General features: G+C 32.1%; 1 protein-coding gene across 1 annotated transcript; it reads right to left on the bottom strand.

The window, feature by feature from the left end:
• Positions 1-363: 363 nt before the first annotated feature.
• Positions 364-19,745, bottom strand: LOC127706677 (uncharacterized). The gene is made up of 6 exons (XM_052211335.1): positions 19,661-19,745; positions 5,352-5,646; positions 4,096-4,222; positions 1,850-2,074; positions 937-1,137; positions 364-642 (listed from the first exon to the last, which is right to left on the bottom strand). The coding sequence occupies exons 1-6, from the start codon at positions 19,743-19,745 to the stop codon at positions 364-366; spliced, it is 1,212 nt and encodes a 403-aa protein (XP_052067295.1).
• Positions 19,746-20,153: the final 408 nt, after the last annotated feature.

Here is a 20,153-nt window from a genome sequence, read left to right as displayed (position 1 = left end):
TTTATCATCTAGTTTCCGAATCAAATATGAAAAAAATCAGGACTTTTGTAAAGTTGTTTTTTTGTTTTTCATAATGAATATTCTCATTCTCATGTATAACTCTTTTAAAATACAACGGACGCTTATGAACAACAGTAAATGGAAAGTGAAAGAAATACACTGGACTGTATACAGAAAATGGTTCAAAGCCAGTATTTGGACTGAAATATCAGATTTACCTCCATTAGAAGTACTTAACTTTAGTAGCCAAAAATGTCTATATATAGCATTCACCAGAAGCAAAAACCTCAGACAAAAATGTGATATTTTGCAAAGTTTAACTTTTAAACTCATCAATTATTCAAAACGAATAAAACATCTCTCTTACATGCAGCTGGAGGTAATGTTCTCAACAAAGTGTCTCTGTAGAATATTATCCAAAAACCAAACAGTTCCATTATTGTCTCTTATTAATCTTGGTCTTGTTTTAGCACCTGACATTACAAAATCTGTTATATATGGCATAGTTGTCATTATAGTAACTCCATCAGAGCAGACAACATTCGAATTTTCTTTCGCTCTGTTCACAGCAACCACAGAAACAAAATATGATCCCTCTGTAGAAGCCTCAAATGATGCAAACGTATTGTAGGTTTCTTTTGTCTGAAATACACAATCAATGTATGATTTGTGAGTTAAGATTTGGTTCAATGTACGTTGTGTTTTTTTTTCAAGTATGTAAATGCCACATGTATTATTCCTAATGCTTTTATTTGAAAAAAAATATAATGAATTCGTTGTGTTCCCTTAACATACTTTTCATATTCGGTTTTAAATTGTATTGTCATTGATACGTATATTGGAAATATATAGAAATACTAAATTTTAATTTTATTCGTAATAAGTCGATTCCTTCAGAACGATAGACGGTCAAGAAAAAAACACGTATATCAATACCTCGTTATAAGCTTTGAATTCGTTGTTGTCAAAGCAGTGATCACTAAAGATATATTGATAAAATTCTACACCACTTTCCCTGTCAAAAAAACCGTCCCAATGAGCATCTATATGTAGATCTTGTTGGAAATCAATTTCAGGATCTCCTCTGATGCCGTCATGTACATACCCTTCGTGTGGTGGGGAGACATCTATTGTTATCTGAAAAATATTGCAAATTTTCTTTACAAAATACTGAATTTTCATTTTGCAGTGCTAATAAAAATGATTGATTAGTTTTCAAAGAAAGGAAAATGCGATCGTAATGTTTTAACTGTTTGCTTGTTAGAGATATATTTTTTTCTAAGAATGCATTATATATGATATAATCTCAGACGAGTTTGTAGATGAAACCAATTGCTTAAACAAGAACAAAAAGAAACAATTGTTCGCGGTTCTCAATGTTTCTAAATGAAGGCACCTCGAATGTTTTCGTATGTTGTAAGTATAAATTAAGAGAATGGATACTGTATTGTCAAGGCAGACAACTTATCAAACATCATGAAAAGCATTTAAAAAATACGCTTAAAGCTTTTGTCAATATATGTTGTACTATGTGATTATATACCGCATTCTAACCGCATAACTAGAGGTGCAATGAAAATAGCTCAACAAATTGAAAAATGCAAAACAAAGAAATTAAAAATCTAAAGTGTTGAAGGTCGTCAAACCTGGCATTCCGTATACGGCACTATTTTCTTGATAGAATAAAAATACTTTACTGGACTACTTATTTTTTTCTCTACTTTTTTATAATCATTAAATACTTAAAGTAGTATTTCGTGTTCGTTATTATTTCACAAATTATAAACATGTATACATATCTTAAATTTTATGACTTGTTATTTGCTTTAACATTTGACATCACTAGTACCTTCTTCACAACTGTAGTTTTAAGCAAGGCCTTGTTAACAACAGTAACTTCAATGTAATAATCTGAATCATGAACACCTTTGTCTTTCCCAGTAATCAGACCAGAGTCTTTATTTATCTTAGGTTTGACGTAGAAATGTTTATGAAAGCATCCATGAAACGATGTGCAGTAACATGCTGGTCCTCTTGGTGCATCGCCATATTTGTTTTGGCAGTCTGTTATATTCTGCAAGAAAATGTACGTACTTTTATGGAAATAAACAGGTTGGCGTGTATAGTTTTCATTCCGTCCAGGTTAGCAACCGTCGTGTCCTATCATAAAAAATTCTTAGAGTGTACGTTTCAAACTACGGAAAGGCCGATTTGAGAATATTTTCTCATTCCAAATTGATTTCAAATTGAACAGGAGGATCTAAAGAGCCTACGTTACTCACTTGCATCTTCAACAATGGCCACTGTTTAGTCAAAATCATTATCATAGGGGAATAACTCTATTAAAGTCATATGAAACGAGTTTCTTGAAATTTTGATGTTATCGAATTATTGAACCAATACATGCATATATACTAAACTAAGTCTTGCATGCACGTTTTTTTATAGTTATTAGAAATCTATAACGTATTATTGACAAATAATATTTCATTCAATGGTTGTTGATCGCCAGCTTATTAACTTTCGAGTTTGTTGTCGAAGTTTTCCGGATCGTGACATAAACAAATAAAAACAGAGCACATGGAAAGCGTGACAGATAGGTGAATTGAAAGTGCCATGACATTTGTTTTTTTTTATATTTTCCATGCGTTCCCATTTGTTAATTAAACTATTCCTTGACAGTTGTTAAATGGTTTGTTGTATTCAATTTGTTCTTTAAGAATCTGTTATTTTTAGTTACCGTCAAGAGCACGTGTGTTTACATTCTTTCATCACGGTTTTCCCCTGGCACTTGCGCTGTGTGGTGGTCGAAATTATAACGAGAGGTCTCGTAGGTAAGGTCACTGCATACGGGAAAATATCGGCGAATTAGACGTGTCTGGGAAGTCAATAATTCCATATCGGTACATTTATGAACATTTTGATAATATAAAGGATTTTCTTTGAAATACAAGTTCACGTTCACTTCTTTTAGAGTAAAACGTAGGCATTCAAGTATATAAAACTTTTTTTTTAATTTTAAAGTTTCATATGACTTTAAGATCTTACAATTGCAGTCATGTTGACGTATTTATAGATGTAATCCTTTTGATCAGTTTTCATTTTAAAGTTTCTGTTTATTTATTATAGTTTTCATGAAAATAGGCAATGCAATGGTTAAATTATCCTTGAAGAGGAATAACTCCAATATGAATCGACTGAAGATTTCAGCCATGAAGGTTTATATGCAAATGTTGTCTTGCTGGTTATTTTTGCTAGTTTAAGTTTCTATCTATAATAATTTTCAAGACAATAGGCAACAAATGAAAAAATAAATGGAAAAACGTCGTCATTAAAGGGCAATAACTTTAATAAGGAGTCAAATATTGCTTTCGGACTTATTTGTAAATGTTGTATTGCTTATTTTTTTGCTTAATCTATCTATCTATTATAGTTTTCAAGTTAATAGGCAAACATGCATAAAAATTGGTAAAATGTGTCGTTTAAGGGTAATAACTCCTGCAAGAACTCGTCTAACAGTTTTGATGTCAATAAATTTTAGGTAGATCTCATTATTCTAAACATTTGTGGATCTCTCTTTTCCTCTCTCTATAGCGGTTTACAATACAGTAGACAATATTATTGCATTTTGCACTTATGTTTTAATTTATCCGTGTCAGCCATATTTGTCAGCAGGCGGGGTCATTTGACACATCTTTTTTTAAACTAGATATCCGTTGATGATTGTGGTCAAGTTTGGTTAATTTGGCCCAGTTGTTTCAGAGGAGATGATCTTTGTAAAAGTTAACGGTAGACGGATGACGATGACCACGACGATGGACGACTACAGACTACAGAAAAAAGCTGACATAGCTCTTCGCGAAGGGCCAGTTTAGTTAATAAAATTACGACCAACCTTTACATTTTGTAGCTGTTCACATATTCACTTATATATACTTGAGTTCGTATTAAGATCGACAGAAAACCCTAGCCAATTCGATACGTCATGTACTCCACTAATATAATATTAAACAGTTCGAATTGTTTCAATAGACTTTTTTAGTATCAAAATGAACCTATCTTTGGTATAAACATCATATAAGATAATCTCCATACTTCTGAATTTCCCTGTGAATGTAGGTTTGCGTGACCATGGACAATATCAGTTTTAGTGTAATTGTCATATAATCTCCACTCTAGATTGTCTATTCCACTGTGGTAGTCAAATGCATTCCATTCGATCCTTAAAAAGAGAATAACCTGTCTGCCATTTTCAATCTTAATGTGTTAAATTTAGGTGGCGTTAATTTAATTTAGGTAAGATATGAAAAAACTCAGTTTTAAAAACGAATTTGGGAGGGGGAAGGGGGTTAATGACCTTGACTACCCATGAGGGTCTTGCACGGTCAATTTTTTTTTAATGAATCAGACACATTGAACATTTTGGGTACGTCTTCAGTTGATTTGACTTGAATACTGGTTGAATTTGATATTGAATACACAAAACAAACATTGCACTTGAAATTGACTACACTGATTTACAAAGTGTATTTTTTTTTTTGTCTAATTTTTAAAATACAAACACACGAGCATTCCGAAAGCTATATTTGGCAAAACCTTTCGGAATTTTTAATCCTCAATGCTCTTCAACTTCGTACTTTATTTGGTCTATATTAACCTTTTTGGTTAGAGCGTTACTGATGAATATTTTGCAGACGATACATTAGTCTTATCGTACAAAATTTTGATTCTTGTATCTATAATGAGTTTATTTACATAATGATTTCGTCCCCTCATAAATCATTTTAAAATTCGTCTTTTAACAGTCTGATAATAACTCAGTCTTTTATTTAATTTCATGATGAAATTTACAATATACTAATATGGCCATTAGAAAATTGTACTCAACTGTGAACTTTGATTTCCGCGTAGCTCTATGTACATGCTGAGGAATATTTATACTTTCAAGATATAAAAATTAATAACTTAAATATTAGCTTCTGTTCTGTCAGATTGACGACATAGCCAATAAGTTGTATAACAATTATTTATTGAAGAAACTCGTCTATTTAAAATAAGTTTTTATATTCAATCAACTATGAGGATTAACTTATTTCTTTCCATTTTAATGGCTTAATACAGTGTACATATATTATATAACTCGAATAACTCGAATGATATTTAAATTGACATATCAACAATTGTTGTCAACTTTTTTCTAAAAAGGGAACGATGTAAATCACATTTTCTCCTAGATTGTCAACGCATTAGGCATGTTAAGGAATATGATGTTAAGAAAAAAGAGAAACACTTGTTTTTGTTTGATGTTTCTTTCTTTTCAGTATTTGCATAGACTATAAATGTGAACTTACGTCATTTTTGAAAAATCTTCAAAACTATGGACGGAAACATTTACTCGGTCTCCATTGGACAACCAAAGGTTTTCGATTTCAGGAGGACTGATGTCCTTGTATACTGTTACCATATCATCGATGTACACATCGAAAATATCAAAAGCTCGTACAGTGATATCTAACTTGTCACCATCATTCCATGAAACTGATAATGATGTAGCCTCGTCCATGACATTACTAGTGCTGACAAAATTAACTTTCTGTGTGATTGAAGGGGAAAGAACTATAAACTGAGTTTCAAATCTAACAACACCTGCAAATATGAAATTCGTTTAACATAAAAAAAAAAATCAGTATTAATTCGAATCTTTATGTTGGATTGAAAGTCAAAAGACCAGCTGTAAATTCAAAAATGTGTGCGGTTTATTTTCTTTTTTTTTTTGGCGATTGTTAACATTTTACAAACATTCGAGATCAATTTTTGTAATGTCATAAAATGTTAAAAAAATGCTATCTAAATTAAAAACACGCGTAAGTAATTTTGCGAAATTTAAACCGTCGCAATTTTTGCAATAATACAAATATCGCAAACATTTCTGAATTAACTGTTTTCTATTCTATAAAAATGTGCAAGTAAAATTTATAATACATCATGATGTATGTTGAATTCCATCATAGAAGCCTTACGACAAGTCGTCTATAAGGATTTATCACAACACTTAGTTTTGTTATTCCTAATTTATTCGTTGTGATATGACAATTTTATACTTCATCAATTATTCCTTAACGAAAAAGTAAAATAACAGAAATACCGAACTTCGATGAAAATTCAACACGGAAAGTCCCTAATCAAATGTCAAAATCAAAAGTTCAAACACATCAAACGAATGAACAACAACTGTCATATTCCTGACTTGGTACAGGCATTTTCTTATATAGAAGGACACCAATGGGTCTTCAACACAGCGAGAAAATCCCGCACCCGGAGGCGGACTTCAGTTGGCCTTTAAACAAAAATGTGTACTAGTTCAGTGAAAATGGACGTCACACTTAACTCCAAAACATATAAATGAATCAAAATCAAAAGCTCATACACATCAAATGAATGAACAACAACTGTCATATTCCTGACTTGGTACAGGCATTTTCTTATATAGAAGGACACCAATGGGTCTTCAACACAGCGAGAAAATCCCGCACCCGGAGGCGGACTTCAGCTAGCCTTTAAACAAAAATGTGTACTAGTTCAGTAAAAATGGACGTCACACTAAACTCCAAAACATATAAATGAACTAAAATTAAAAGAACATACAAGACTAACAAAGGCCAGAGGCTCCTGACTTGGGACAGGCGCAAAATTGCGGCGGGTTAAACATGTTTTGTGAGATCTCAACCCTCCCCATATACCTCCAGCCAATGCAGAACAAACAAACACCCAGCAATACGCACATTAAAACTCAGTTTAAAAGAAGACCGAGTCTGATAACAGAACAGGTTAATTAATTTCGTAGAGATATGCATGAACATACCTTGACGATGAGGTACAGTTGTTGTTTTACGTTTACCATAATGATCATCATACTCAGGATCGACATGCTTCCTTAGTTTTACTGATTCTAACCACAACTGCGTATAATGTTTCTCATTCTTAAATCTTCTTGGCCAGTTTACTTTCAGTATAGGATCATCAACATCCACCCAGACATACTTTGTATCTTTCGTCGATTGCTGGACTCTTATAGTTTTACCATCCTCAATTTCAACATGGGAATTGTCATCGTAAAGGAAAAACGTTCTTGCTGACTTTTCATTTCCAGCTTTGTCGATGGCCGTGAATATTACAGAGTACATTCCTACGCTTGTGACTGAAAACTCACTCTACAAAAATGTTATGTTTTATCTTATATTATAGTGAGTATTTGGAACATTTCATACTTGTCAAAACAATCTTTCCTCCCGGTTTGCTTACGGTTTTATGCATAGCCAGTTAATTGAAATGTCAATCACAATAAATTTCAAAATAATAATGATACGGCTATTTTTTACGTACTATTGCAATGTTGCTTTCCTTTCAGGGTGGCATTTTCTCCATGTAACAATGCTTAATATATACTTCATATAACATAAAACTTCATAGGTTGTGACTTTGAACCTCGCTCGTAGCAAGGTGTGTTCGACTCAGATTTTAATTGACAAGGATTGTCAGTTTTTCTTGCCGGGGTCAGTTGTTCCCTCCTATAATTCCGGCTTCCTCGCCAATGAAATCTGGCAACATAATAAAGGTTTGGGCGCTTAAAGTTAAAAAACAAACAAACAGACCACAATAAAACGTGAATTTAAGGAGATGTGATATGGTTGCCAATGAGACAATTATACAAAAAAGACACCAAAGGACAAGAATGTAAAGATCATTCGGACTAACACAGAAAGTTAGAAATGCGAAGTTATACTGTGTGAAAGGATAAAAGCGTCGTGGGAATGTAGAATGTAGTGTTTTAGCGGAGCCATTGACACTTATTGGTCGATTCATTTAAGTTCTTGTTTTTTCTATTAGGAACCTTTACAATCGCATGCAACAAAAATGTAACAATAGTTCGTTTAATGTAGGGAAAGGTTTCCAACATCTTTTCCAGGACATAGGGGAAGTCAATATTTTTTCTGTGAAACCATCAAAATATGTGAATCAAACATAACATGATAGGATCAATATAAAGTCATTCTAATATGACGCTCTTCTTTCGCTTTTGAAACAAAGCCATGTTCTTATTCCAATAAAAACATGGGCTGCACGTGATTGATGTCACAATTGAAATTGCAACGTCAGCTGTGTTTTGAACAACGCCAGAAATCAAAATGGACATTTGTTTTGGTGTTGCTCACTAGGAAATTAAATAAATACTTTCTTAAAGTAAGTTTACATGTATCTGTTCATTTGTTTATTGTCAAACGGTTGATTTTTTATAATTTTTTGGCTTCATCAAATCAAAATGGATGCGTTTTGAACGCGTATTATAGTACAAAAATTCTAAATTTTCCTATTGGAATTTAAATAATTCTATGCAATGCTCTATGCTAATTTTAACATGGGTAGGCATTATATAATTGTCCACATTTTACACCTATCTAACGCTCGGTTTAAAGGTATTGACAAATATAATGCCTCCCCATGTTAAAATGAGCATAGAGCATGGCATGAAAGAATTATTTCGTAATTTGGTAGAAGAAATCTTCGAATGATTCTATGCAATAAAATTAAAGGTTTTGAAAAATTAATGATCACTACATGTAAAAGCTGACGGACGGAAAAACAGACAAAGAGACGAAAGTGCGTTCAAACACTACGATGTGTATATTCCACATTTTGACTTATAATTAGTAGCTGGTATAAAAAAAATTTACAGAAATCCGTTATTTTAATCATATAATGACAAAAGGACAAAGAAGGAAATCTTTGTATCCTATTTGAATATCCAATGTGCGCAGTCAAATGTAAATCAAAAGTTTATGCAAACACTTTAAAACATGATAGCATTTAAATCTCTTTTATCTCTATAAACAATAATAGCACTGATTTCTTTGTAAAGTGATATTGACTTAAACAATCATTTAAGACTTTCGATATTTACCTTTTTACTTTTACAAATATCAAACAAATCATTACCAATGACAAACTAAGAGCATACTTAACCTTTAATATATACAGGCATAAAGCCCTTATCTAAAAAAAACTACTTGTGTTCGTACAGGTATACTTGTAAACCGACAGAACTCACCGTTAAATCTGTACGTGATAAATTTTTTGCTTCTGTAATCTTTTTTCCTTGATCTTCTGACAATGAAGTTCCATCATTACCAAGTTCAAAAACTTCGTAGTAGTAACTGCCTATACCAGCTAAGTCATCAATCCAGTTGTTCCATTGTAGTTGTATGGTTGACTTCAATACAAAAAAGTGCTCTTGTCAACCACATTTTAGATGATTGTTTCACATTTTTTAAAGTTTCTTTTTGTTTGCTGGGTTGATGGGTTATGAAAGTATACCAGTATTTTCTTTTATTCAACAAAAATTCCTTTCGTAGTAATATTTTTATCAGCAAATTTTAAAAGCCTGATAATTGTAGGAAATGACAAAAAAGTTCAACATTGTGAAATCGAACAAAAGATGTAAAAATACATCTGGACTTTAAAATTAAGACGGGAACAGCATGTTTAATGTTCAAATCTTCATATAACCATTAAAGCTATTTGTTTTCTGTATTAACTAATATCAAAAGCAGTTCAGCAATACCTTACAAAAGTAATTATGTTTTGATTCTTTTACGAGCATCTGCTTCCTGCATCGTTAAATATTTCCATGGGAAGTTCGTGTCAAATATACTTTTTACATTTCCAGTGTTTTGTCAATAGGAAAGAAGTAAATATACAACAAGAAATAACAGAATTCATGCCACTGCTAAATCGTGTTATACTGTAAAGAATGAAGTCCGTATATAAAGTTAAACATAAGTTTATAATTCAGACAAGTGCATGAATGACAAAATAAAAATAATATGCCCCTCATTCATCCTGAGCAATACTGTTTAATTATTTGTACATTCACTAGGTCTTCTACGTCATTACTGTCTATCAATTACTTACGTTAGGTGTTACATCTGGAGCAAGTACTGGTGGAACAGTACATTTTATTCCGTGAGTTTTAACACATTGTTGGGCAGGTTCGTCCAAGTCCCAGTGAAACACAAACTGACGTGAAACAGTTCTGCCTATCAAATCTACACGCTTCCTCGGTGCCTTTTCAGGATTAGTAGAATGCGCGTCTCTATCGATGTATTTTAGATAGCCGCCATTCGTTATTTCAAACGAATATATTACCCTACAATTAATGACAACGCCCGTACCATCATTCTCTCATACCTAACTAGACTGTTCGACATTGTTACAATAGTACTGAGCAAAAAAGTTAAGAATCATCAAGATTTCAATTGCATTTAGGTTTCAAAAACGGAATGTTCTCTTCAATTAATCAACTAAAGCTCTAAAAATTACAAAAATGATATTTACCTAGCGTGAAAATGGTAGATTCTAAATCTGATCAAAAAGAGGTCACATTAATAGTTTTGTTAGGGTTTGGAGTTCAAAACATCTAATTCAAAGTACCGAAATAAAATTTCTAAAATTTTTGCAAAAGTGAATTTAAATTGGTTTTTCGAAAAAAAAAAAAAAAAAAAAAGGCCCCCATTTCTTCCATTTTACCATCACATTTGCTCATTTTTGGAATTTGTATAGAAAATTGGCAAAGAGATCTTCCAAGGTGATATAAAAAAAATTACATTTTGCTTAAACCATCAAACTAAAAATTTCAAAATAGTTATTGATATAAAGTCCTAGATCTGGTCAAAAGAATACCGTGAAAACTTTTGATCGAAACGAATGGCAATATTATTTTCAAAGAGGTGAAAATTTTATATCATTATTTCAAATGGAAGTGATCTTTAAATTTTTTGCTCAGTATATTTTCTGGGTATTTTCTTCATTATTTTTATTTTGGTTTTAAAATGCCTATTTCTATTCCGTTCATTTAACTTCAAGTTTTTGTTCCGATTTAAATAAATTTCAATCTATATCAAGCAAGTGAATATTCTAAATTACTACTGTTAACTTTCCATTGAATGTATTAGTTAAGAACTCGAAAAAAATATGCTTAGCAGACCTACAAACGTTGAAATTTTTTTTTAAAAATCACATAGTATATAATGCAAACGATGTACATGTATTACTAGGATAATATCAATATCTTTCATCTTGTAAATAATGCAAAATCTTAAATTATTGATTATTTTATGTTTTGATTGGCCAATTGTAGAAGAGGATGTTGTTCTTTATTTATAATAGTACTTTAACAAATAAATGTCTATCAAAGATGTAGTATATACAGTAGTAGTTACCGGTCGTCATGTTGAAACGGTAAGAGTTCATGCCACGCGTTAAGATATACCATTGGTTCTTTGCATTGATATATGTCATTTGTAGGCAATTGTTTTTCTACATGACATATTTTTACAATAGGTGAAATAGTGTGGTTGGTATCTAGAAAAGAGGATCAAAATGGAAGTAAAACAACTACAGAACTAAATATTAAAAAAATACAATAGTCACTAATAATGCGCAATCAATAAGATCAATTAGATATATTGCCATTTCTTATTTTATATCTCAAATGCTTTGCAATAGTTATTACCTATATAATTTATTTTAAAAACTATTGAAAAAATATATATTAGTTTAGTGCTACAAATCTTAAACAAGAGTCTCCTACAAGACTGCATCGCTCACTTGGAACGTTTTTGGATATATTCAATCAATTTTAATTTTTGCCGTTTACAGTTAACTCTATTCACTTTTGATTTCGAATTAATGAAAAATATAGAAAATGTCGATTTAAGGGCAATACCTACTGGATGATTTCTTTAATGTTGACTCAGTCAAACACTTTTACTGTTTATAGTTTCTGTTTAGCTATTATAGTTTCTGTATAAATATCGAAAGTGAAGAAAATCGTCTTTCATTGAAAATTAGTTCTACAAGAGATTAACTGATAATTTTGTCACGTTGACTTAACTGTAGATCTTACTTTGCTGAACACTCCTGCCATTTCAGGTTTCTCTCTGTCTATTATAGTTTCTGAAAAAAAACCTTCAAAATTGTTGAAAAAAAAATGTCGTTCAAAAGCAATAACCCCTATGATAAATCGATTGACGATTTTGACCGTATCTACTTATTTGTAGATCTTACGTTGCTTACATTTTTCAGTTACTGTTTCTCTCTATTTACAATGATTTACAAGATTGTAACCAAAAGCTGTGAACTCGAAAATGGGTAATCCGATTCATGAAAGTTTTATTGAAGGTAGATCTTGACGTGCTGGTTATTTTTATCCCGTCAGTTTAGTCCTATCAGCTTCAGTTTTAAATATATAAGCTACGGACTGCAATTGACCCTTACGTTCTATGTTTAGCAACAGTAAATGGATGGATCAAATCCACAGAGAATTTGTTTTAATTATATACCCTAAGGAACAGGTACAGCTTGGAATTATGTGGCCCGATAGTTTCAGAATTAGAAGATTCTTTTTAAAGTTTACAACGACATACGCCAAGTGATAACTAAAAAACAGCAGTGTTCGCTTTTAGTCCTTATATACCTCTGACTAGTGTGAGCTTCATTTTTCCAGCGAGAACTCCGTATTTAAATTCCGTGATAAAATGATTTCGTCCACTTTGATCAGGTGCAGGTGGCGTATCATTGACTTTGAATACAGCTGTAACCTCTAAATAAGCTCTGTTTATCATAATATGATTTGTCCATTTTGTTTCACGTGGTATGGGGTCATTCGGATCAATGGGAGTTTCCACAGGATCGTCACCTGGTTTTGAACTATTTAATTTTGCAGTAGCATATGAAATAGTTGAATCCCGAATTACTGAAAATGGTAAAATGTAAAATTTGTTATTACCCCAACTTTAAATACGAGAACAATCTGAACCAATTACACAGTATATATTACATGCATCCATTAACTCAGCATTCGACTTTCAGAACGAAGAACATCGCAGACTTACATTTCTGATCGTGTTGAAACTGTACAGCAACAATTTTGAACCCTTTTGCAGAGAACTAACTGTAACTTATAATATCTGTAACAAGCCTTTGCCATGTACATTTAACGCAACGTTCAATATTCGCCATGATCTTAACATTCAGTAAAATCTATAACTTAGGGTAAACTGAGTCTTAAAAAGATTGGTCAAGTATTATTTAGTTTAGGTTAGTACAAAAACTGATTGTTATCCAATGTATTGACAATGTATGAAAGATAAATGGAAGTTAAGTAGCCATCCAAAAAGAAACAGTATAGTAAGACATTAATATCAAACTTAGTTAGATAGCATACTCTTTCGATGTCCCTTTAGGTCATATAGCAGCTCCTCAATTATTTATTCTTCCCTGAATTTGATTTTTTGGGGCTTGAGCGTCCATGGTGCGAGTTAATCAAGAGAAAGCGCTTCGGACGCACCAATTTATGTAATATTGATGACATTACAAAAGACCAAGTTCTAGGACATCCCAGCATTTAGTTTTATACGTCGTACTTATGGCTCAAAGAAGATGTGGGTAATGTGTTAATGCGACAACTACTCAACGACTTATATAAATAAAATTTTAGAAAAACATGTTACAGTGCAAGTTTGACCAATGTTCAGATAGTAATTATAGACAGTAAACCTAGAAAAATTTGTATTATACTTTGCCCTATCTCTCTCTCTCTCTCTCTTAATATTCTGTACATCATTCAATAATCACATTAAATTGCTTTAAATAAGCATTAACTGTCAAAGTCATATTGACCGATTTGACCCAAATTTGATTTACAATATACAAAAACGTTTACCCATGTTTCAAAGAGGTCCAAAGACATATTTAACAATGAATGAACACGATATAATTTATGAACATATTTCGTGTGTATTTTAGACAAGACGCCATCAAATAAACCATCAAGATGACCTCCAAAGACTGTTGATGTTCATATCACCGGACAAACATTATTATAAATATATATATATATATATAAGTACGTCTGAACAAGTAACAAATCTACGACAGATGTTATTCATCGGATCACCAGTAATGTTGATACAAGGCTGAAAACACATTCTGTATATATAATTCGTCTAAATAACAGCCCAACAATGTTAGATCTGTTATAAATGGACAGACATGCACGTGCAATCGTATAATGACGATTTTTCTGGGTCTGTTTGATTTCATGTAATAGATTTTGAATTTATAAGTCATCGTTTTACCTTATAAGAATGTTTGTGGGCCAAATCAGTAACAAAAAGGATTCTTAGTGGTGGCTCCTTTGTTTCGTTTCTTTTTTTATAACAATTAAGAATTAGCACATTGATACCTCGTGTTCTGTTAGGGTCAAGTAAAAGGTCACATGAATACAGATTCAAATGAGATAGAATTATTCATTTGAAAGCCCATAACACATTAGCGATATTTTACGCTAGATTTCACAAAATTGAACCACATGTACTGCTTATATTGAAATATGTTTTCAGCATACCTCTTTTACTAATGTTTGAGACAAAAAAATCATATTCTAAATCTTTTTCTAAATCATATATAATGCCCATTTACAGACTCAAATATCAAATAGTATAATTGATATTGACGTATTTCTAATTTAAGCTAATAGATACTTACTATGATCGCAGTTATTATTAGGACCACCAAACCCATCGAGGCATTTACAAGATGTTGCGATTTCTTTACTACATGTTCCTGGGTAACATCGTGTGCTGTCTGCACGCCATGAACAAGTTTCTAAACAATAAAATAAAGTAAGCATTTATAGTCGAATTGAATTGCCATTTTACATATTACTTGTTGACCTACAAACATGATCGTTGTACATTTATTAAAATACCAAAGATAAAAGGATATATAATCCTTGGTTCTTTTTAGTTTTGAGCATTCAACAAAATCGCGTTGTCGCCTCAATTATGTTTATTTCATATTTATCTTTGTAAGAATATTTTCGTAGTATGGATTGAAAATTAAACATAGCAATATTTTCATATATAAACGTCACTTACGTATACAATTCTTGAAATGTGGATCATTGTTGCCATTGGCTTCTTTATGTCTGGTATATGCTCGCCAGTACAACTTGTCTACAATTTCCCCGTCACAATACTCACAGTGGTTACTAGGGATATTAGTACAACGTCTGTGTTTACAATGAGCTATGGGTGGACAAACTAAAAGCAAACATGTTGCATATTTCAAACTACATAAATGAGGAAAAGCATATCAAATATTTCTACACACGTGTATTATCTCTTATCTGTATATTTTGTATTATCTTCATAAATAATTCTTTATTGTCATATAAGTAAAATGATACTTGTGCCATAAAACAAAAAATAACAACAACAAAAAATAACTGATTTGAACACACACATATATATATATATATATATATATACCATCTTTTCCACAGGTTTATTGTTTTCTGTTTGGTATTGAATTAATATTAAGATCCATTTTGTTAGATCTGGTGATCAATTTATTTGGCAATCGCCAATGGCAGTCAGCAGGGTTTTTAAAAGAACATCAGTTGTTCGACCTGTTAGTCAAATGCGTTTTGTTAAAATAGACTTTTTCACTTTTTTTGATCTTTTGGAAAATGTTGTTTGTGCTGTATTTAGACCCCTCTACCAAGAAATTTGTTTTACATGCACACGTATAAAAATTGCGGTTTTTATCCAACGCAATCATAGGTTTGAACGTTGTTTTCAATTTAGACTTTTATATATTTTTTCGTTTGGGCTTGTATTATATTTTCCTTCGGGTTTATATGATCCGTTCATCCTATTTCGACTCTTTAAAATTCAAGAGTCTATCCTAAATTGAGGTAAATTATATGGCCTTCCAAATACCGTTTCGATCCCTAACATCACTGAAGAGACATTAATTGTCGAAATCCGGATATGGTGTACAAATTTTTGCACCTCATGTTTGTGGTATACCATCTTTTCCACAAGTTTATTGTTTTCTGTTTGGTATTAAATTAATATTAAGATCCATTTTGTTATATCTGGTGATCAATTTATTTGGCAATCGCCAATGGCAGTCAGCAGGGTTTAAGAACATCAGTTGTTCGACCTGTTAGTCAAATGTGTTTTGTTAAAATAGACTGTATATATATATATATATATATACAAGCAAAAATAACTAAGAGTCCCCTGTCCTCAGCTCTAAAGACTGTTTCATAAAGGAACCTGTTTTTTTCACTTGGTTTATATTTGAAGGATTTAGCAGGACTACTAGTTTTTCAGTATCAGACAGATTTGGAAATATAGGATTATCTATTGCGATGTCATTAAAAAGTTGTATACGTAATAAAAGATAATGATGTTTATCGACTAGTACTGAGATTTGCAACACCGTATATATAGTCTTACAAATATGCATTTGTTTAACATTTTTTACAAATGCAATATAGATATCGATATATTTGTTGTTTGATTGATACTTAAAAGATTAATCAAATTATTGATGTTTGCTTAATGTCTAGTGGCAGTTTTTTAAAGCATATTAAGGATCACTATTGATGAATTCGACATACGGTTGCAAGTAGAATTTATGATTTACTGGTTGCTGTTTCCTTATCGTCAAGTGGCTCATATATCGTGCCTATTTTTACTGAGTTTTTTTTTATTCTTCTCATCCCCTTTTTCCAAATAAATTTATTTGTGTGTGAATAATATGTACACAAATACCTTCCTCCAAATATTGAATACGTACTTCGACAGTAAGCACCGTCAGCATAAAAACCATCGTTGCAGCCAGCACATTGTTCGGGGGTTTTACAGTATCCCCCACTGTTGCGCTCTGGACTTTTGGCACCCGGTCTGTAGATAATGACATCATTGTTATAATATTTATGGCATGCCGATGGATTGATTTTTCCGTCACAAATTGCTGTAAAGTTTCAAGTTAATGAGTAAGAACAAAAGTTATTTATCGTAGTAATCAGTTGCATAGGAACTCGGTTAGCGGATATACATTGTTAAATCATTGAAGTTTCATTTGTTTTTCGTTTCTCGCGTCGATTTGTATTAAATTCAGTATCATTGGCAATACGATTTTTATGTTTATTTACAATGTGCAGTTTAATTTCCATATCCATACACAGAAAGAATGTAAATTCGGTAACCGAATCCCTATGAACAGTTGTACATTACACAGAAATAAGGAAATGTGGTATGATTGTCAATGATACAACGTTATCAAGGGGGAACAGACATATATGTGTGCAAATACAGGTCACCCTACGGTTTTCAATAATGAACAAAACTCATACCGAAAAGTAAGCTATAAAAGCCCCTGTAAGACAAAATCTGAAACAATCGTGAAAACCAACGGCCTTATGTTTACTACAATTACAACATTAAACAACAAACAAACATGACACTCAACAAGCACTGAATTACAGGTTCCTAATTTTGGATAGAAACATAAAGAATTTGGTGGGGTCTCATATATTTGTGAGCGTGCGACACTCCCCCTTACCTTAAACTAAGTTGTTAAAACACTACATACGAAATATCCGGTAAGGGCTAGAGTCACCAGAACAAATACAGTACTGCCCTTTACTACAATATCTCCAGAAGCCCACGTTAACTAATAAATAAACCAGGTTCTCTCAGACTAAAATATCAATCAATAAACCTCCGACTGATTTAGTGTAAAGACGTAATTAGTAGTCTAAGAAAAGTTTGACTTTTTGCAATCATCGATGCATTTATCATTTACAGAGGATGTGGCACTCCAGCTTCCTCTACAAATATAAAAACTGTTGGCCACGAAATAGCCAATAGTGCTGGAAGTGGTGTAAACACAAATCAATCAATCAATCAGAAGACATTTTTTGGAGATAAAAAAAAAATGGCTAGGAATATGTTTGGCGAGTAGGGACATTCTCTCAAATTATCAAAGTTCTAGCTATAGTTGTTAGTGCTGGTTGATGTTCACGTTGGCGTGTCTTTCTGATTACTGATTTCTGATTTCTGATAATGCGTATATGAACTTAGTGTATAAGATCGTACAAGAATGTATAGTGTATGGGCGTTCTTCGGGTTCTTGGTTGGTAAATCTTCGGTTGTTCGCCATTTTAGCAGAAAAAATGTAATGTAGAAATATATATTATTATAATGTAACTTACGATATGGACAACTATATCTATTGCTTCTGTAACCGGGACAGCATGTCAGGTAAGAATAAAGTTCACTCCTGAAAGTGTATCCAGACATGTTCAGTATAAACATGTACTCTTTAATACATTTTATTGAAGAAAATTAAAAAAAAGTATTTGTATCACCAATCGCTTACATGTATTTCTATAAATGCAAGGACCTGTATAGTGTATATATGGAGCACTCAGATCGATGTCTGGTCTCTAATCGACGTTCGTTCCTCAAATCGACGTCCAATCTGACATCATTAAAGCGTAAGATTCAAATTATCGACCGATTCTATGCGGCTCTAATCAAAAGTCTTTTTTCTGTTCTCAAATCGATTTCCATTTCTCGGCTGAGACCACACGACTTTAAAAAAAATTATTTGTAACGAATAAAATATAAATTTGGATTTCATGAATTTATGATACAAGGAAATAGTTAATGATATCAATTTCAAGTAATATACTAGTATTTCATCGATATTTTGGCGTAACAAGAACTGTTCTTGAATATATTTGAAAATGAAGAGGTACTGTGTGTCTCCGCCTACCATAAAAGGATTGAAGTGCCCCTACCTAGATTGTTATATAGTCTGGGGATTTCAGTTATTTTTGCTAACTAAACTGTTTCCATGTCTCAACTAAGGAACCTCGTAGTAATGATCGTATGTCATATCTGAAAATTTTTTCGTTAGTTGAAGAATTCTGGGTAAATTGGTCCTACTTCTTTATTCAATAGTTTCAATTTAGAGCTCGACATATTGTATAAATAATTGTCTATTGTTGAAGGCTGTATGTTGTCCTCTATATATATCTTTCTGTTATCTTTGTTGTTGAGTTTCTGTCTTATTTATGTATACCCACATCTCCTTTTATTCATATGACTATGAACAATGACGAAGGAATTAGACAATGTGTATCGAGTGGATCAAAGTCTTCCACACAAATTTTTGTATGTCCATATAATGTGTTGTCCGTGTTGCCGTTTACCCATGCATGATATTCTTTGGGATCAGATGGTTCCTACTCTGTTGTTCCTTTTCGTATGTCAGCTAAATCATTATGATTTTCAATGTATATACAAAAACGATAAGTCTATTTAAGTAGTGTTATACAAAATAAAACGATCACTCCAGAGAAATATGAATTAAAATACAACCGAAAATAAATGATTTAATCATATTGAACATCGATAAGAGAAGCCTACCTCTAATCGATCGGACATCGTTCTGGTAATACATGACATCACATTGGGCTTTCATTAGAGGGTGAGAAACAGACCTTGATTGAATCGAAAATTTTACATCAGATTGGACGTCGATTTGAGGAACGGACGTCGATCTGAGTCTAACATATATATATTTGGAGAAAGTTATTAAGTTTTTCATTCATATTGTAAATTGAAAAATGCCATACTCCCTCTTCACCATTAAAACAGTTACTTGATCCCAACCTGATACACGTGTAACTTGGCTTGTTATAAGGTTTTCTGATTCAAATTTAAGACAAAAATACCTGTATCTTGTACAAGCTGACCAGCTCCAAAATCCACAATCTGTATAGAATTTCTCTCGGCGATAGGCATAATGTTTGCAGACATGACTTCTAAAATGAAATAAAATCATATATTATATATATCCTATTGTTAACATGTGAATTTCCCAACAGTTCAGATAAAATTATTTTTCAATTTTATCATTGAAATTTTCTATATATATTTCTTTAGAGAGAAAGAATTTCAAACTATAATGAAGGCGCTTAATAAAAGATTTAAAGAGATATATGTATGCAAGTCAGACCTTCATCTCAGTCGTCATTTGAGATCCCCTGGCCACACCAAGGCAGATCTCAATTGACTGACCATCACAATCATAGACCACAACACTGCTTGGTCTAGGCAGGATAGACTCACTCGGGCAAGATTTTGGATAAGAAAATTAAAAACTTTGGAACCAAATGGGATAAATGAAAGGTGTAGTTCCAATATATTAATTCCAGCAGTGGTTTT

The sequence above is a fragment of the Mytilus californianus genome, unplaced genomic scaffold (assembly GCF_021869535.1).
Source record: "Mytilus californianus isolate M0D057914Y unplaced genomic scaffold, xbMytCali1.0.p SCAF_6, whole genome shotgun sequence".
In the NCBI taxonomy this organism is placed as follows: Eukaryota; Metazoa; Mollusca; class Bivalvia; order Mytilida; family Mytilidae; genus Mytilus; species Mytilus californianus.
The sequence above is the reverse complement of the archived record's forward strand: the minus strand, read 5'-3'. Positions and strand labels throughout refer to the sequence as shown.

Excerpts from the sequence above, each read along its gene's own strand:
- LOC127706677 (XM_052211335.1), bottom strand. The coding sequence starts at position 19,745 with ATGTCTGCAAACATTATGCCTATCGCCGAGAGAAATTCTATACAGATT. Across the intron at positions 2,075-4,095 it reads ATTCACAGGGAAATTCAGAA|AATATAACAGACTGCCAAAA; the intron begins GTATGGAGATTA and ends ATTTTCTTGCAG. Across the intron at positions 1,138-1,849 it reads AAACTACAGTTGTGAAGAAG|ATAACAATAGATGTCTCCCC; the intron begins GTACTAGTGATG and ends AATATTTTTCAG.